Source organism: Antechinus flavipes, chromosome 2 (genome assembly GCF_016432865.1).
Source record: "Antechinus flavipes isolate AdamAnt ecotype Samford, QLD, Australia chromosome 2, AdamAnt_v2, whole genome shotgun sequence".
Classification (NCBI taxonomy): domain Eukaryota; kingdom Metazoa; phylum Chordata; class Mammalia; order Dasyuromorphia; family Dasyuridae; genus Antechinus; species Antechinus flavipes.
The window spans coordinates 652,032,974-652,052,534 of record NC_067399.1 but is presented as its reverse complement, the minus strand read 5'-3'; the positions used below and the strand labels follow the sequence as shown (position 1 = coordinate 652,052,534).

The following is a 19,561-nucleotide window of genomic DNA, read 5'->3' as shown; positions in this document are numbered from 1 at the left end:
CCTGTGTTTTATATGTTTCTTTTCTAGATCATGAAGAACCCTGTGGCCCCAGTCACAAGTCGTTTTGTCTAAATGGGGGGATTTGTTATGTGATACCCACTATTCCCAGCCCATTTTGTAGGTGAGTGAAAGATATTTTTGGAGTGTATTTTATAACATTATATTATGACCTTTTTTTTTAAAAAAAGCAACTTGATCAGTTGGAAATTTGAATTAGAAATCATAATGGGCATTTAGATAGCAACTGAAATCTTGCACCTGAAACACCATTTATTTGGCCTTTCTGACAACCCTGTAGGGCTGGATATTATCATACCCATTTTATAGATGAGGAGACTGGAACATAGAGGTGAAGTGACTGTCCAGGATCATACAGATAATATATGTTAGGGAAGATTTCCCCTCCCCTCCTGGTCTTTCTCTCCTATGCAAAAGAGAAAGAGCTCTAGGTTTGGAATCAGAAGGCCTGGGTTCAAATTCAGCTCTGATATTTACCAGCTCTTGTGACCTTGACCAAGTCATTGTTTACTCCTTTGAGTAAACTCAGTTTCTTCATCTTTAAAATGGGGAATAGTAATAGTTTTACTATTTACCCACAAGGGTTATGATGAAGGAAACTCAGCAAATCATGAAGCAGTATGAGCCTGGAAACTTTTATTTCTAGTAACAAAATGAAGGCCAAGAAGGAAAAGTACAAGAGGTTATTTATGACATTTCTTTAGAGTAAAATGGATTTTTTTTGGGAGGGGAGTGAGAGAAGGAGGAGGAAATATCACACAATAATTATTTCTCCCTTGTTATCACATGCTCTTTGAAAACTGCTGGTGGAAATTTACCAGTACTATCAAATTGTTTTATCATCAGTTACAGTGAAATCTCTGTAGATTTTGGCACTTTCCAAAAGCCACACTATTTTGGGCATTAATGATTTTCCCATGAGAGAATTCAGCAGTGCAGACGGGCCCAGAGTGAGTAATTTTCCCATCTGTTTAGTATTCATCAGTAGAAGTGCCCTCTGGTGGTCACTATTTATCAATACAAAAAGAAAAGCCTGTTTCAGAAAGAAAATTAATTGAGAGGAAAAATAACTGCATCTCTGATTGTCAGCAGTGGAGAAAGCAGCCTGGTGCCTCAGCAGCTAATGTATTTTTAAACAATAGGCTTTTCTTTGGGAGTTTCTTTTTTCTTTTCTTTTTTTTTTTAAAGGAACGGAGGGGGGCACAGACTAAAAAATACAGAAGGGCTTTCTGGGAACACAGTAGAAACAGGTTTAAGACACTGTTGACGAGATAATACGATTCAACAATGGAGCACTGTTCCAAAAAAAAGGCAAATGAAATACAGCAGGATATAAATAAGATGATAGTGGCTAAGTGCCCCCAGGTTCTTTATAGCATGCTACTTGGCGGTAGACAAGCACTTACTCGCAGATATTCTGTTTAGGTTTACATTCCTCTACTCGGGGGAGCTCTAGAGGGTTTGGTGTGGGCCCGGAAGATAATAATGAAAACTTAAAAAAAAAAGTAAATCATGAAAAGTTAAAGAAAGTAGCATTATTTAGACTGGAGAAGGAAAAGAAAGAGAAATCACCCAATCATTATCTCAATAATAGTTTAGGGTCTATCCTATGGATAATCGTGTCCTGTATTTCTAAAGAGGATAGAACTACAAAGAATTTTAATTGCATCTCCTTCGGTTTAATATTTGAAAGTACTTAAGGGGGTTGTTAAGTTAAATCTCATGGAGGAAGTTGTCTAACCTCCTTCTTTGAAGGCTTTATTAAAAATAGGAGAGAAACACATCTGCCCAGAATGGTTTAATTACTCTACAAAGGCAGAGTGACTTCCTAAGATTTCTCTCAGTCCTTTGATTCTCTCTATTTAAGTGTCTCTTTAGTCTTAACTATTCTCATTCTAGTAAGTGTTCCAGTTTATTTTTAGCAGCTACTTTAATTGAAGCTTCTTGGAGAGGTAGAGAAATATTGATGAAAACCATTTGGCCAATCCCCTCCAGAAGGATTCAGAATTAGAATAATGTAGTCATTACCACAATCAAGGAGGCAGATGAGATCGGCAGTGAGGGTGGGAAGGCGACAGCTGCCGCTGCCGGGGACCTCAGAGAGGGCGGCCACTTGGGGCTACCTCTAGAGAGTGGGAAAAAGCAGGGAGAGGCTCAGCTTCTTGGCTGGTGGTCCCTAAACTGCCCTTATGTATGCACTGCAATGGAAGAAAGTGGATGTGAGGGCTGGGTAAGGTCTTGGGGCAGTGCCCTGCTGTTCTGTGGCATCTGGCTACTGAGATGGCTTTCTTTTTGGGTTAATATTTATGGTGCTGTAGGTGTCCATATACTGTGAGCTCTACACTAGATGAAAGAGAAAATGGCTGTGAAGTGATGGCTGTGTTTTTTGTCCCTGTGGCAATTGGGGTTAAGTCACACAGATGGGAAGTGTTAAGTGTCTGAGGTCACATTTGAACTCGGGTCCTCCTGACTGCAGGGCTGGGGCTCTATGCACTGAACCACCTGGCTGCCCCATGCTGGCTATTTTATAAGGTCAGCTATCATTGCATCTTTGACATCACCATAAGACCCCATTCTTTTTCATCTTCAGTACAGCTGCCAAAGTTTCTACCTGTTCCATAAATAAATTCACTGGTTCCTTATTCTACAATCCTCTATTTGGCTTTTAAAACCATTCACCAATCTACCCTTCCACACTAATATTATGCATTATTCTTTATCACATCCTCCTTATTCAGCCAGACTGGCCTTCTCTGTGCCAGTGTCCCCCAGACTGGGATGCACGCCCTCCTTCCCTCCATCTCTCAGCATTCCTAGGTTCTTTCAGAAATTCAGTCAATCTCTACCTCCTAGTGGAGAATTTTTTGACCTCCCCCCCAGTTACTAGAACCACCTCCCCAAAAGTATCTTGTATTTCTGTAGGTGTTTTGCAAATGCTTATTTTTGCATGTCCCTCTGAGTGTATATGTTGCTTCCCTCTAGAGAATTTAAGCTTCTTGAGGGCACAGACTTTAATTTTTGTATCCCCAACAGTTAAGCTCTTTGGTATTTAATACATATAGTTGATTGGTTGATTCTACCAGATGTGCCTATTTTAAGAGATTATAGGGCCTTTTCATTAAATGACAATAGACACATTGGCTGTTTGAATGGACATACTCTGACACACACTGCTCAAGTCACAGTAATGTGATGGCAGGTTTTTCTGGTTTGGGTTTTTTTTTGGGGGGGTTGTATTTTTTCTGGCTTATTGGTTTAATTGGTATTAGTATGGACACTCCTTCCAAAAATGGAAATAGGCTGCTGATCGTAATGTAGTGACTTCTAGAACCGGGCATGGGAACGGAGTGGTTCAAGGGCTTGTTCATGGTTATATAACTGGTATGTCAGAGTGGGACTTTATAATTGTATAGAAGAGAAGGGGGCTAGATTCTTCAGGAAATTTTAAGTCTTCTTCATTGACCCCAAGCCTATTTTTTAAATGCTAGTGTAATAGGGTAATTAGACTTATCCTATAGGCAGGGAAAAACTGAAATCTATTTGTGAATACTGGGAATTGTAGCCCTGAACAGATAGTATTTTCTTCTCATCCCAGGAGGGACTTTGGCTTTCTCCCGTCCTTGGAGTTTGAGGGTAGATTCATCAGGCAGCAGTACCTCATTTGGATGTGAACTTGGTAGGACCAGCACCATATTGAAACCGTGTACTCTGTTCTGAGTCCCCTGGCACAGGGGAACCTATGTCCTTCCACAGTAGTGTGCTTCTGTTCTAATTATATCTTTGAAGTAAATGTGGCTTTGTAAAAGTTAATTGGTGTTAATTGGTCAAATGGAAGTGACTAGCACCCAACAGTCATAGAGCTTCCCCCCGAGAGACCAATGGCAGTAGAGAAAATTCACTCAGACCTCTAAGGGCAGCTGGAGAGCCCTAAGGGAGAGATATAGCTGACTTGGCTCAGAGCAAGCTGAAGAACATGTTCACTACATAAAGCTATCCTCCGTTCTAACTTCTTTATGATTCCTATCAGTTCAATGATTGCATGAAGAAGGTCTGAGATAGAGGAAGCCAGTCGATAGCTATGAGGGCAGAGAGAATGAACATTATGGTCCAACTATTCTTTTCCACCCCATAAACCCCATCAAGCAGGGGCTGAGCCAATGGAGAGAGAAATATGTGGTATTGATTTTATTAATAACTCCTATAAGCTCATAAACAACAGAAATGAACAAACTACATGACTGGGGCCATTCACTCCTAGGCTATGAAGTCCATCAGTCTGCCAGATTCTGTGCCTTATGTAGAGTAGCCATCATTTCAATGAAGTTTCCAGCATCAGAGTGAGGGGCAGAATAAAGCCAAGGGAAGGTCAAATCACTTGTATTTCCCAGTGGGAGAAATAAAGTATGCTCTGGGAAGATTGGTTGCACTGGTCAAATCTGGGGTGTGCTAGAGCCATCTTTAACCAGATCACAAAAGCCAATTATTAAATTTTCATTATGAACATTTATACCTTGAAAACCAGTAAACAACACAGATCAGGGCTTGATTTATTGTTTTGTTGATTGTCTAGACTTAATGAAGTAATGGAGAAAATGTTAATGCAATGTTTAGAAGAATTGCACATGTTTAAGTGATATTGGATTACTTGCTGTCTAAGGAAGAGGAAAGTGGGAAGGGAATGAGAAAAATATGGAACACAAAGTTTTGCAAGGGTGAATGTCGAAAACTATCATTGCATGTATTTTGAAAATTAAGTTATTATAAAAAAGAAAATGTTAATATTGTTTAAATTTAAAAGTGCATTTTGCACTTATTTTTATAGAGTCAGTTGAATTTTATACTATACTATACTATAGTGGACTCTACCAGCACTCGCCTGGGGAAGTCTCTCAAAATTCAAGGTGCAGGTGTTATTTCTTCATGTATATAGCCATCCGTCCACCAAGAAATTACCAGTGTTGCTATATATTGGTGAGACATGAAGCAGCCTCTGGAGAATTAAAATGGGGGTGATGGAGAATGGGGGTGAATATGAGCAGGTTGCAGCATGTAATCACTGATGAATTCTAAAGAACAGGAGTAAAAGATATCACTGAATTGCATTATAGGAAAAACATAGACTGGTCATGTAGTAAGGGGAAAGGATGACAAATAAATAGCTGGATGCTCTGCTAGATAAAAAAAAGTCAAGAAAAAGTAAGAAAGGTCTCCAGCTCATGGTAGACCCCCTGGTAGAACTTAGGTGAGACTACAGACAAGAGTCATCCAAGATGGGCCAGTGTGAATGGGCTGTGACCTGCATCATTGCTAGAAACTCTTGCCTCAATGATATCACAGGTTGATTTGAATCTCTTTTATCATTGCTAAAGCTAATTTAACATGGAATCATGTTAAATTTTGGATCAAATAAATGTTTAAAATGTCACAAATGAACCTTTTATAAGTTTTCTTTTAAAATTTATGGAGTAAATTCCTTTGGGCTCAATTTTTACATATTGACTCACATAGTACTGTAATGCAAATTTCTTTCTGATTATCTTAAGAGCATATTCCAGTATGGATTAAAAGTGGATAGAATACTGAGCTCTTATTCCAGAAGATCTAGGCTCCACGTCTGCCTCTGACAATCATGGACTATGAAGTCCTTACTGAGATACTTGATTCATCTGGATGTTCTGGGTTATGGTACTATCTTTAATGTTGCCTTGTTTCCAGTATAATACATTTGTTGAATTCTCAAGGATGTTTGTGGGTTTATATTTGTGGAATGGAGAAATGAAATCTGTTAGTTTATAAAGGATAATAAGCTTTGGGTGAATAATTCTAGGCACTTGGTTGTGGCTTCCAAGGTATCCAGTAGGTGCTAAATTTTTTCAACATGCAGTAATATGTTGCAATTTCCACCATGTCATCCCCAGTCCACATAGATCAATAAACTTTAAGGATCGCTCTTTCCTGTAATTTTTGGTAGCAATACCTCCCCTGAAAAGAAATCAGATTCCTCCATTTCTATAAACAAACCCATATGACTCAGTCATTTGTCTGATGCTCCTTTATCAATGTATTTTATAATTTATTTAGTTATATTTCCCCCCAGTTTACATTCAAGATAATTTTTAATATATATTTTTAAAGATTTTTGAGTTCTAAGTTCTTTCCTTTATTCCTACCCACAATTAAGAAACCACATGTGAAGTTATGCAAAACATTTCCATAAAAGTCAAGTTGTGAAAGAAAACATACATCACCCACCCTCATGAAAATAAAAACCCACAAAAATTATTTTAAAATAAAGAGATAAAGAGATAGAGAAAGCTTCAATCTATATTCAGACTTGAGCAGTTCCTTTTCTGAGTATGGATAGGATTTTCCATCATAAGTCCTTCAGAGTAGGCATGAGTGATTGTCCTACTGAGAATAACAAAATCATTTACAGCTGGTCATCGCAGAACATTGCTATTACTTTGTACATAGTATATTTCATTTGTTCATGGAGGACTTTCCAGGTATTTTTTTTCCTGAGAGCATCCTGCTCATGATTTGAGGAAAAATTTTTAGCAAGGAGAGGCTTGAGGCAAGGAGGTAAATTAGAAGACTATTTCATAAGTTTAGGTGAGAAGTAATGAAGCCCTGAACTACAGAAGTGGCTGTGGGAGCAGAGAGAATGGGATATGTTTGAGAAATGTTGTGAGAAAGAAATGACCAGATTGGGCAACCACTCAGTAATGTGGAGTGAGTATGGGTGAGGAGTTGTAGACTACACCAAGGTTGTAAATCTGGGTCACTGGAAAGAGATGGCACTCTCAAAAATAAGGCAGTTTATTATCATTATATTCTTAGAGAGTGTCCTTAGAATTGTAGAATCAAAAATATTAACTTTCAGTTGACTAAAACTCAGTTCTATCTTGCCTTCCAAGTGGCGCGTGTTTCTCTATAAAGTTAATGTTTATTCCTACTGCATGTTTGAGTCAAAATTTTTGACCTTCATTAAGAATCGTTTCAGTGTGTTCTGCCAAATTGTCTAAAATTACCAGATATGATATAGATAAATACTCCCCACACATTCCTGGAATCCTGGAAAGAATGCTTGAAACTAGTAAGTGGGTCCAGTTAACAATTATCCTTTGAGTAGAATTTTTCTAAAGAATAATTTTATGCAACAATGTGTGATATACTTGAAAGCAGTATAGGAAAAAATGTCCATACTAAGCACTAAATAGTAAGATATGCTATGTATGTATACACATAAATACACATAAATTAAAACGCTGAAGAGAAGGAACCCTTAGAGGACATTTCTTGCCCCCAGCTTAAAATGAGTTCATTATTATAATAGTGTTGTGGTCTAACTTGGCGTTTTAGAGGAAGTCTGGGAGAAGAATGAAAACATGGTGGGCTTGGGCGTCCTTAAAATGGAAGGTCCAAGAGGAGTCAGTCAGAGGAGGGCCACAAGGGCAGAGGATACTTTCAGTGACTGAAGTTCAGGGCTGAGTGAAGAGATTTCTGGGATATTGGAAAGAAAGTCAAGGAGAATCAGAGATGCAGCGAGGAGGGGAATGAAGTGAAAGGAACAAAATTTCTTCTGATTGGCATGGAAGTAATTCATAAAATGTGCGACTACTTTACCCTCTGTCACAGATCCTGGAATATAAATTGGCAGCCTTTCAGCTTGTGTTCGTGTTCATTGTGAGTGCCACAAGACAAAAGACTCCTCAAATTGTCAAATTCTCTGAAATACGTAAATCTGACTGATTTTGGAATGATAACTGGAAGGAATGAGTCACACATAATTTTGGGATCATGGAATCACAGATTTAGAGTTGGAGAGGACCTTGAAGACCAAGCTCCTCTGAGGAAGCAAACTGAAGGAGGCTCAGAGAGGGTAGTTCGTTTGTCCAGAACCACACAGGGCAGCTAGATGGCTCAGTGAATAGAGCACAGGGCCTGGAATCAGGAAAACTCACCTAAGAGCTGATTGTTAAATTTTCAGTGTGAACATTTCATCTGGGCGATCAGAAAGGCTACAAGCAGAGCTTGAGCTATTGTATTGTGGATTATCTATATAAACTATATATGTATTGAATATCTAAAAATATAATGGAGAAAATGTTAGTGCAAATTTAACATTGAAATGGATCATCTATCCATTTTGGGGGAGAGCCAGTTAAACAGAGACTTCTGCTTTTATCCAACTGTATAATAGTCTAGGTAATACATATTCTTCAGCCACTTTGCACCTCTGCTGTGGATAGTTAGATTAACTCTTGAAAGTGACTACAGATGTCCTTCAGGAGGCTGCAGAGTTTGATTCAGTCATGATGTCATCTGCAAAAAAGAGCATCTCAAAGACCTCACCTTCAATAGGTAATTCCTTATTTATTTGGATTCTAGAGGAGATTGAGGTGTAAGAACACTTGAAGGGTCAAAGGGGCCAATCCCTGTGCTAGCCAGTGTTGCCCTTAATTGTCATCTCACTGTCTGCCCAAGCAATCAAGCATTTGCTAACTGAAGTGATTTCTGAGCTCTTATGTTCTCTCCAATTGACTTTTAAGTTTCCTTAGTAAATAACCTATGTTGATGGTTGTTCTTTTACTCATTTCTTGTTTTCAAATAGACCGGGTTGGAGTTTCCTCAATTATATGCCATCTCTTAAATCTTCTGCGTGCTTTACACATACAAGGATTTATTCACCACTTTTCATTTGACAAAAAATTTCCACATCTACTTAGCATAAATCAGGGCATCTGTAAAAGATAATAATGGTTCTGCTTCCAGAATTTTCTAATCTAGCACTAGAGAAAAGCAGTAAACAATTTATCAAGAGTAGAATGAGTTATGATCATTGCATCAGCCTGTTAGCAGAAACTTTTACTAACCACAAAGAAATGGGCTTAAATACTCACTGGAAGGTGAACAAGGCACAGGCATACTGACAGCTCTTTCCCCCAACCCTCAAATCTAGATGATGAAGAGTCTACCAAAAAAAAATGCAGAGACATGTGTCGAGCTGGACTGAAAAAAATGTTTTCCAAAATGGCCTGATTACAAGAGAACAATCACATTCCCCCCGATTTTATATTCGGGCTCTAAGATTTTATGTAATCACTGAGATGTGTTTCATAATACTTAGTTTAGCTGTAAAGGCCTAATGGGATTTTCTCTAAATTTCATTTGCCAACCTACTGTTTCAATATCTGATTAGCAACTAGGTTTTTAAAAATTCAGGCCAAAAACTGGCCCTGATTAAATACAGTAGTGTGATTTGAAAAAAAAAATCCCTTAATGCTTAATTACAAGTTAACCCAGATACTTAACAAACATTAAGCCATTAGGAAAGTTCTTAAAGGGTACAAGGAAAGCTGTGGTACATAAAATCAAGATTTTTTTTTCCCCAGGATTTTGCTAATGTTCCTGCATTAACAGGAAGGTCCTGGTTATATTATTGGAATGATTAGGATCCTTCCTAAGCCAAATTGTGAAGTGTTCTAAGCTTGCCTTTCCCACTCTTCTGTCCCTCCATTCAGAGCCATTTGCCACCCTGATGTATTCTAGGGTGCTGGGAAATGCTTACAAATCAACTCTGAATAAATAAATGCACACCTGGAACACCTTTAAGGTTAATCTGCATTATTAACATTTTCCTATTACTTTCTTAAGTCTAAACAATCCACAGAATAATAAATCAGATCCTGATTTGTGGTGTTTGCTGATTTACAAGATGTAAAATAATCAAACCGAACACTTAACGACTGATTCTCAGAACTCTGCTGGGTGGAGCTGGCTCCAGCATATCCACCCCAGTCCTAGCACACTCTGGTACTCATTATTTCATTCCTGCTCACACTAACATTTAACGGTTGGCTTTGGGGGTGAATTTGAGCTGGCTCCAGCACATGCCTGCATCTCTCTCTGGCTCTCACACTCTCACTCTGTCTCTGTCTCTGTCTGTCTCTGTGTCTCTGTCTCTGTCTCTCTCACACACACATATGATTGTTTTATCAATCCCTCCTTCATGGTACAACTTGATATATTGTACTCACAGACTGCCTTCTCACTTTGTTTTTCCTCTTTCTCTCCATCCATTCTTCCGTCTATGTCATCTACCTGTCTGTATCTATGCATCCACTCTCTGTCTATATCTCTCTCCATCCAACTATCTATCTCTATTGTCTCTCTGTCTCGGTCTCTCTCTTTTCTCTGTTCCCATCTCTAGCTATTCATCTATCTAATCTATCGTTGGATATGACCCAACCTATAGGAAATTAGCTGAATCTAGAATTGAACATGAGGGGAAAAAGCAAGCTGAATTGTGTTTGAAATGACAGAGTTTTTTTTTTTATTACCCCCAAAGTTTCTCCTCAAAACAGAGGCCCGTGTTTTAAAACAGTATTCTTACAGTGATACTTCATGGTCCCAAGCCACCGAACAGCACGGTCTCCAGAGAACTGCAGTGGAGGGTCACCCAAAGTCAGGATGCATGTGGAAGGATGAGCAGGTTGGAATACATAGCAAAAAGGGGGATGATGTCCCGAGAGATGTTTGACCTGAGAAAGGAGGCAAATTTGTCACATGGGACCACATGTGGTAAAAGTCTCACCTGCAGACTCCATTGAGCTTCGTCTTCATTCCTCTAAGATTCTGGACTGTGTGTGGTTAAAATGCTCTGGCTCTACCAAAGTTGGTAAGGTACAGTTCTCCACTTACTCATTCCGGCCTCCTTGAGCAGTTCTCTGAAAACCTTGATCTTGGACAGGGTGGATCTTGGTGGAGAAGCCATTCAGAGAAATACTTTTTCTATGACCTTAGAAGCAATGGAAACTGCCTGGCTCCAGGTCGGACCTGTGTGTGCTGGATGAAAGTGTGTCCCCACCAGGACGTTGGTCATGGTCTTATCTCTTTTCAGAGCTGAAAGCCTGTTTGTGCCTTATCTCTTGAGATAAGCTATATGGGTCAGTAGCATTTTCTTTGAACCCAATGGGCACAAATCTTATACTTCCTTCAGATATCTGGTAACCAGCCAGTAAAGTGGTATGATCAGTTCTACAGAATTCTCTTGGCCCAAACTTCTGGTGTTTCGGGCTATTCTTTCATGGATATACCTTGCATGGAAGACCAGTTGCTTTCTTCTGCCTTAGTCATGGTCTGACATAGTATCCCACTGCATATTGCAGCGTTTTTCACTTTCTTAGCAGTGAGAGATGTCCTCTCAGAACAATGCTTGAGTCCACAAAAGTCACATTCATTTTTTGGCCTTTGTTAATTTTAATAGACTTGCAGCATGCGATTGTCCCCGCTGCCAGTCACTGAAGGACATACAGGTGAGGAGGAGTAGCCTGAAGCTCCAGAATTGAAGTTCACTAGGTAGCACACTCTGAAAGAGAAATGTCAGCTTTCTGCTCCAAGTTCATGTAGCTCAGCTGCCAGATCACACTCATCTCTTCTACAGGTATCACCATGGCTTCAGCAACTCTGTCTCTGTCTTTGTCTCTGTCTTTCTATCTGTCTGTTCTCTTTGTCTCTCTCTCTCTGTGGTCTCTCTGTCTCTCTCTGTCTCTCTCTGTCTCTCTCTCTCTCTCTCTCTCTCTCTCTCTCTCTCTCTCACACACACACACACACACACACACACACATTCATCTCTTCTGCAGGTATCACAGGAGAGGGCAGTGGGCTCCATGTTTATCTTCCTTGGATAACAATATATGATAGATTCATAGTTTTCTATTGCTGCTCTATTTCTCAAGCCACTTGAGTTTTGAACAGGTACCCATGAAATATTAAAAGAATCAGAGGAAGGCTTCCAGTAAATGTAGTGGGTTATCTTTGGAAGATTTATGGGAACACAGAGATACTAACATTCATGCCTGTGAACTATCCCAGTCAAGGCAGTACCCCTACTGGTTAGAACATAGAGCCTTCCAACTATTTGAGGCCATTTTCTCCAAACTGATTGTATTAACCTGCTTTGAATTAAACAATGCTGTTATAATTAAAGAAGATGTATCATTTTTTGAAGTTAATTCTAGGTGTTAGAATGATTAAAACTTGGAGAAGTCAATGGTAAAGAATTCATTTTGGACTCAATAACTTGAGCTAGCATTTGCATGTGACTCTTGTTTCACTATAGTTAAATTTTCCTCTGTAACTGAATTTGGTAAATACTTTGGGAAGCCATGTCTTTTTAAACTTTCTTCCAAAAGGAGTATCTGCCAAGTTCCCTTATAGGATATTTTCCGTCCTTGCTGAGAATCATAGCACTGTCTTTTTTGGGGACAGATGGATGAGGACAGACTTCCCCTTCTTTACCAGCTGAGTTATGGGTTTGTGACTTTAAACTAAGACCAGATATTGAAATTGAAGGGAAAATATAAAGTTCAGAATCTTGGCATGAGATCAAGTAGAGTGAAGAATATTATTTTGTGTACTTGGGATTTTGGACTCTGTTGTATGGGCTTTGTTTTTTTTTTTTTTTTTTTTTTTTTTGGCATCATCTGTAGGGAAACAGCAGAACTCAGGCAGGTCTTTACTTTTCCTTTGTCACAAAAAATGTTTCTGTCTTGAAGGTTGTGATAGTCACAATGACACACCTCCCGAGCTAACTCTTCATTTAGCCGTGAGGTGCGATAACACATATCCTCTCTGCTCAGATCATGTTAATTAGAACAAATCTCAGTCAAGATGGAACTTGAGGAAAGTTTTGACTTTTGGCCACATCAACATTCTCTTCTACTACATTACAATAATGGTGGGATGTTTTAATGAAAACAAAGACCAAACATTGGCTGCCTTCATTCTGCTCATCCGTTCACCAAGACTCAATCTTGTGGGTTTGACTAGTGTGTCTTGGAGCTCCAAGAATAAATCTGGGTGTGATCAGAAAGGACAAGACTTCAGGGGGATCCATTTTCTTCCTCTCTTTCAAGCCAAGAGGTTTAGCCAGCATCGGCTTTTGTCTCTGGCCCATTTAGCCCATGACAAGCCAACCACAGGACCTCGGTGATCTCCTCTGGCCTTTGAAAGGGGAAGGTGAAACTCTCCACTGGCTCACACTTAATGTTTGTTTCCACTACAGGAAAGCCATGCAGAGTGAGAACTGTGACTTGCCCAGCTCTAATGCTTAAACTTCTTTTGTCAGGAAGTGAACTGATGCTGGCTTATCTTTGTCTTATTCCAAGTTGGGGCATGAGGTTTTCCCTGCCTTAGAAGGTTGTTGAGACGTGAAACCTGGGAAGGTAAGATGCCAGCCTGAATGTTGTCCATACCACAGTAACTATCTGGTGACTCGTTGACCAGCTTAAATCACTATTCACTGATGCTATTCTTGGTCGGCCCTTTGGGTTTTACTAAAGAGCAGAAAGGGAACGTACCCACTTGGATGATTCAGAATACATCACTGAATATTTATCAAAAGTCTGGGAATTGAAATTATAACTAAAAAGATGAAGCAAGAGAGGCCTTCCCCCCTTACTTGTATATCATACTTATATCTAGCCTTTCATTCTTATCAACTTTAGAAGAACAATATGAACTCACAAGTTTTGGTCACTTACAAAAAATAAAAGACTACTTTGACTCTGCGAATTACACTAGTTCCTATCATTTCTTTACCAAGCCATGATATATTATCATAGAATCATGGAATCAAAGTGTTGGAATTGTGCTCTAGAATAACTTTTCTCTGAAGTATTAGTCTCCTTGAGAGCATCCCAGAAAAGTTACCAACCAACTTCTCCTCAAAAATCTTTGGGGTATCTGCAAAAGCAATGAGCTCCATCCTAGGAGGGTTTTCTAGCTTTTGCTAGAAAGTTTTCTCTACATGTTGGGGAGACAGCCATCTTCTCATAAATTTTACCCATTCTTCTCTGTTCTCCCTTATGGAGCTAAGAAAAATAAAGAGTCTCTAATTTAAAAAAATAATAGGATTGAGAAATAAGTTAGAAGAGTATTCTAGATCAGCACAGATGAAACCTGTTTCAAGTTTTCTATTATGTACTTTTACAAATACTTAACAGGACTTATAATTTCCTTAGTGGAGGCAGATAGGAGATTTGAAAAATATATATGAGTTGGGCATGTAGCGTAGACATTAGAAAGAAGGTTTCAAAGGGTTCAGAAAAAGGTGAGACAGAATTCTGCATAATATTCTGCAGGGAAGCTGAGGAAAGAGAAAAGCTGTCAAGAATACAATTCTGATGAAATAATAGTAACAACAGTAATAGTAACAATAGCTAACTATGATACTTTAGGTTTATAAAGAACCTTACCTGTATTTTCTCATTTGATCTTCATAACAACCTTGGGGAAGTAGGTACTATTACTATTCCTTTGTCTGGATTAAGAAATTGAGGCTGACAGAATTTGTGAAGGATCATACAACTATTATATGTTTGAGACAAGTTTAGAATTCAAATCTTCCTTACTTCAGATCTAGTACTCTAACCACTGGGTCACCTGGCTCTCTCTAGACATAAAGAAAAGAAAAGAAAAGAATTTGGTGAAGGCAAAAAATGCAAAGAAATAAATGTGAAATCACAGGGTATTTACTAACCAACTTTGATTCTTAAAGACAGGACAAATAACAGAACAAATGCAAAATTTGGCGTGGCCCTGTAAAAAAGAATGGCAGGGATGCTAAGTTTCATTCTGAGCCAAGGCTGATGATGAATGCTAAGAAGATTAATTAGTGGTTTTTAGCCTTACATAAAGGCAAGTACTGTTATTATCCCCATTTTACAGATGCAGACACTGAGGCAGATAGAGGTAAAGTGACTTGCCCGGGGTCCCATAGATAATAGGTATCAGATCACATTTAAACTCAGGTCTTCCTGATTCCAAGCCCATCATTCTGTGTATGATGACATCATCCAGCAGTCTCTAATAGGAAGCCCTCTATCCCAGCATGGAGCTTTCCTTTAATTAGTTCAGTTCACCAGATCCAGATCTGCTACATCTCAGGATACTGAAATAATCGGCACATGTGATTGCTGAGAACTTTTTCGGAAACTTTGAAAAACTGGGGAACAATGGGGACAAGAGAAAGGCTACAGGACTGGAAAAGGGCCAAAGTTATCCTGATTTTTTTTAAGGGAAGAAAATGGAGTCTGCAAACTACAGTCCCTTGAATTGACATTGATCCTACCAGGCAAATTTTTGAATGATTATTAAAGGTCAGTGAACATCTAGAAATCAGGTCACATAGAGCCAGTCAGGATGGTTTTATCAAGACCATTTGCCAGACCAATCTCATTTGCCTTTTTGATAAGGCAGCTAACTCTTTTCAATTACTACCCCAACAGGCAGGAAAGTCTGAGAAATGTTGTTTATAACTATAGTTCACCTAGATTTTAGCACAAAAAACATTTGGCAGAGAGTTTATGCTATTATGGAAAAGGTGGAAAGCTGTAGTAGGCTCATGAATACTCATGCAAGGTAACTTTAGAATTGGTTAAACAACAGGAATAATCATTAATGGTTTACTAACTCTGTATCTCTTTAGTAATATTTTGTCCTGATTTTCAAAAACAAAAACAAAAGCAGAGAGTTACAATATCTGCAATCTATAGACCAGTGAGTTTTGACTTTGATTTAAGAAACTCTAGATCATTAAGGAAATGATTGATGATGGAAGTGGAATCATTGATTTCAGAAAGCCAGTCAGGTTTCAGCAAGAGCCAGTGACGCTAAAGAAGCCCATTTCCTTCTTTGACAGGATTACTAAAACAGTCAGTGAGGGGAATGCTGTAAATATAGTATGGCTAAGTTTTAGTAAGTTAAAGTATTGCATCTTTTTCTTGTAGAGAAGATAGACGTGGTTCAGAAGAAAATTCAATTGGATAAAGTGGGAACTGGTTGAGATTCATTTTAGAAATTAAAATCTATAGGCAATTAAAGTGTCAGGCTTTCCTGGCATAATATTTACAAATGATAACATCTATAGAGTCTGTCCTCAAGTGCTGCTAGGACTATTCAGCTCTTAAAGTCCCCATTCCTTCTTCTTAGTTGGTCTCATACACGTCCCTAAGCTTAGGAACTACAAAGAGTGACTTATGCTTTCTGGCTCAACATGACAGTCCCAAATCACTCTCAGAGATGAGAGCAAAATGTTAATTTCTGTGAACTCTAGAGCATAGGATGCCAGTCAATTCTCAAATCCCTGTACCATTGAGAGAATGCAAACTAATTCCTTCAGGGAGGATGGCAGAGGATACTCTGGGCTGGGAGGATCAGGAGGAGCATGGTGGAGGAGGAGCCATTTGACTTGGATTTTAGATGATGGTTAAGATTTCTACAAATAGAGTTATAAAGATGGAGGGAAAGGAAATACCAGACACAGAGAACAGGCCAAACAGAAGCATGTACACAGGTAGTAATAGACATGTCCACTTTGAGTGGAGGGGAAAAATCATAGACGAGAAAGCTGCAAAGGCATAGGGTTTAATTCATGGAAATCAAAATAACCAAAGTACAATTTTGTCTTAGCTGTTACCCTGATAATACAAGCAGTGGCTTTTGTGTGTCTCTTTACATCCTCTAAGGAGAAGGGCTTTCAGTTAATAAAGGTCCTGTTTACACTTCTCTTGCCAATTTTAACAACTGGCTTGCCAACCTTTCTACAGATTTCCGGTATTATATATTGGCAATATAAATGATGTTAATATTTTCAAATTGTCACTAATATATTTACATTTAAAAACACCTCATTAAAGTAGTAGCTTTAATTCACCGTTTCATATGAACACTTATAATTGAGGAATGAGATCTCATTTTGCTGACAAATGATTATCTTCCACAATAGAACTGCCAATGGTATCCTGATGAATGAATACCATGATTATCCTATTTTGTGGAGGATTCTGTAATGCATCTATGTACATGTTAAAAGTTCCGACTCCAACCAAAAATCAACATTTGGAGGAAGTGCAGTCTTGAGAAAAAGCTTAAATCTTGAGAAAAGCAAACCTGAATTTCTGCTCATTAGCTAAGTGGGTAATATCTTGTTAATAATTTTTGGTATTTAATGTTGCTAATTTGGGAATATATCAAAAGAAGTATGATTTGTATTGGTATAAATATTCCCTTCGGTAACACATGCTTTACTAGTGAGTTTCTTGAGTCAAAACATTTATCATTTCCAAACTAGACTTGTGCTATACCTATCTGAAGTTAGGAAGGTTTGCATTTGGATGACAGTCAATGCCTAATCATCCATAATACCTCCGCGGCTCAATGAGACCTGACAGAGTTTACATCCCATTAATACAGCCCTCGAGATCCCAGGGTCACATCTGTATCACCGAGAAGCATCAGATAAAAAAAAATCATGCAAAAAGAGATGTCAGGTTATTGATACTTCAATAATAATTATGTTAAAAACTGTTGCTCACCATACTCCCATGGATACTGTTAACATTATCTGGTTAATGTTAATCTTGGTAGAATTTTATCATATTAGCCAGGATATAGCAGCAAGTCAGCCAATTAATTGATAAGCTTAATATATACTTATTAAGTGTTCATCACATCCTGTGCTAAGAACTGATACAAAGAAAAAATAGAAACCATTTCATGCCTTTAGGAGTTTATATTCTAATGAAGAAGGTAAATAGGTATATGCAAGATACATACAGAGTAGAAACAAAGTAATCATAGGGGAGAAAGCACAAGCTGGGAGGATGAGGGAAAATCAATCTCTTCACTCGTGAATTTGAGGCGTACATAAATTAGGAAAATTGTTCACATAAAATATAAGCTACATGTACAGTATCTTGTAAAATAACCTTGGATGAATTCTACCTTTTTATTGCTGAAAAAGTACAAGAAAAAGAGTTAGCTAAATCTGGTGGTACTACATGAATGTTTCAATTTGGAAGTTGGAAACAAAACTATACTCATTTAGGTGACCATTTTCAAATTTATAGATGGCAGTCCAGAATGTCATTATCAGAATTCTATAATTTTAGTTCAGACTATTGAGGTGGAGACCACTGCTAGATGCTATGAACATTTTTAGTTAGAAATTGAACTTCAATATATTTATTTTTTAAAAAAATAGGCCAAGGGACAATTATTTGCAAATAATCTTTTTCCCACTTTAATGTTCAATTCTCCATCACATCCCTACTGCCTATTTCATACTTTCTTTGTTCTCCTAAAACTACCTAAGCCTCCACTAACCTCCTTCCTATCAGATGAGGACCTTACCTCAGATTTGATGGAGAATATTGGTGCCATCTAATTCTAGACCTAAAATCTCTCCTTTCCTTCATTTTCAGATAGCAAGGTCACCCTTTTTCTTGCCAACATTAACCTCTAACTGTGTGCTCTTGATCGTACTTCCTCCCACTTTTTTCAGGTGTTTGTTCCCTTGACCATTCCCCCCTTTCCCATCTCCAATCTTGCTTTATCCATTGACTCCTTCCCTATTGCCTTTAAACACACCAGATATTACCACTCCTTTAAAAAAACAATTTTCACTTGATCCCAAAGTCACCCGTGTTCTTTTTTTTCCTTTCACAGCCAGAAATACCAGCTTATATCCACTATCTTCCCTTTCTTCTCTTCTCTTGCAGTCCAACATCCAGTTCTACTATTCGAGTTAAACTGCTCTCTCCCAGGTAACCACCAATCTTTTCACTGCTGTATCTCCTGACTTCCTATGGCACTGCTGACTGTACCCTATCTCTGAATAGTTTCCTTCCTGGTTTTTCATGACCTTCTTCTCTCCTGGTTGTTCTGCCATGACTCTGATACTCCACAGAATTCTTTGTTTAATCATCATTCCATCTCCTATGTGTAGGTAGACATCTCTCTTCTAGCATTCTAATAGTAATTGGTAGTTCCCTTCTCTAAGGAGTACTAAAGCTGGCATTTACTGATTTGACAATAATAACAGAAGTCTTTTGTCTTCCTCAATATGAAGACATAACAAGTATTCTTGTGTTATTACTTGCTCCTATGGGTGCAGCTATCATTTCTATGTAGATGACTCCCAAATATATATTTCTAGCCCTCATCTTTCTCCTGAAGATCAAGGAGAATTAGGGAGTAGAACCTCAAGAAATACTCAAAAACAAAAGAAGGTAGTTGGTAAAACAAGGTGTGGTGGAAAAAAGATAAGTAGAATAATTAGAGGAGAAAACAACTTGAGAGAATAGATTGGGTAATAGGGCAAACCTGAAACAGAAGTTGGTAAGAAGCTCAAAGGGAGGTAGGGATAACTTTGGGAAGGGCTGAGACTAAGTAAGGGGAGTTGAGTTGGATTGTTACGGCCTGATAATTGGCTCTAAAAAGCTTAATTAAGTCCTCATGAATGAGGTATAAAAATCCACACATAGTAAGGAAAACTATGGCTGAAAAGCTCAACTTTATGGAGAAAGGAGAATGTATTCAGTGAATTAGAAATAAGTGGCAATCGTATTTCTGTCAAAGACAAGGGACTGTTTGCTGTTTGCGTTTCAAGGTAAACGGATCCAGCTCATTCAGGACAATGAAAAGTTCCTAAAGGAAATAAAAGCAAGATGCCCATGGGGACAGAGATCTGAAGGGG

The 19,561-nt window shown here is 38.4% G+C and overlaps 1 protein-coding gene across 3 annotated transcripts in view; it reads left to right on the top strand.

The window, feature by feature from the left end:
- The window catches only part of NRG4 (neuregulin 4), a 98,943-nt gene that overhangs the window by 56,110 nt on the left and 23,272 nt on the right, over positions 1-19,561 (top strand). For all 3 annotated transcript variants that reach the window (XR_007951231.1, XM_051982435.1, XM_051982436.1), the window contains one exon: positions 28-121. Coding sequence is in view for 2 of the 3 variants with exons in the window: in XM_051982435.1 (XP_051838395.1) it covers positions 28-121 (94 nt within the window). In the remaining variant the exon portion in view is untranslated. The remainder of the gene's footprint in view (positions 1-27; positions 122-19,561) is intronic.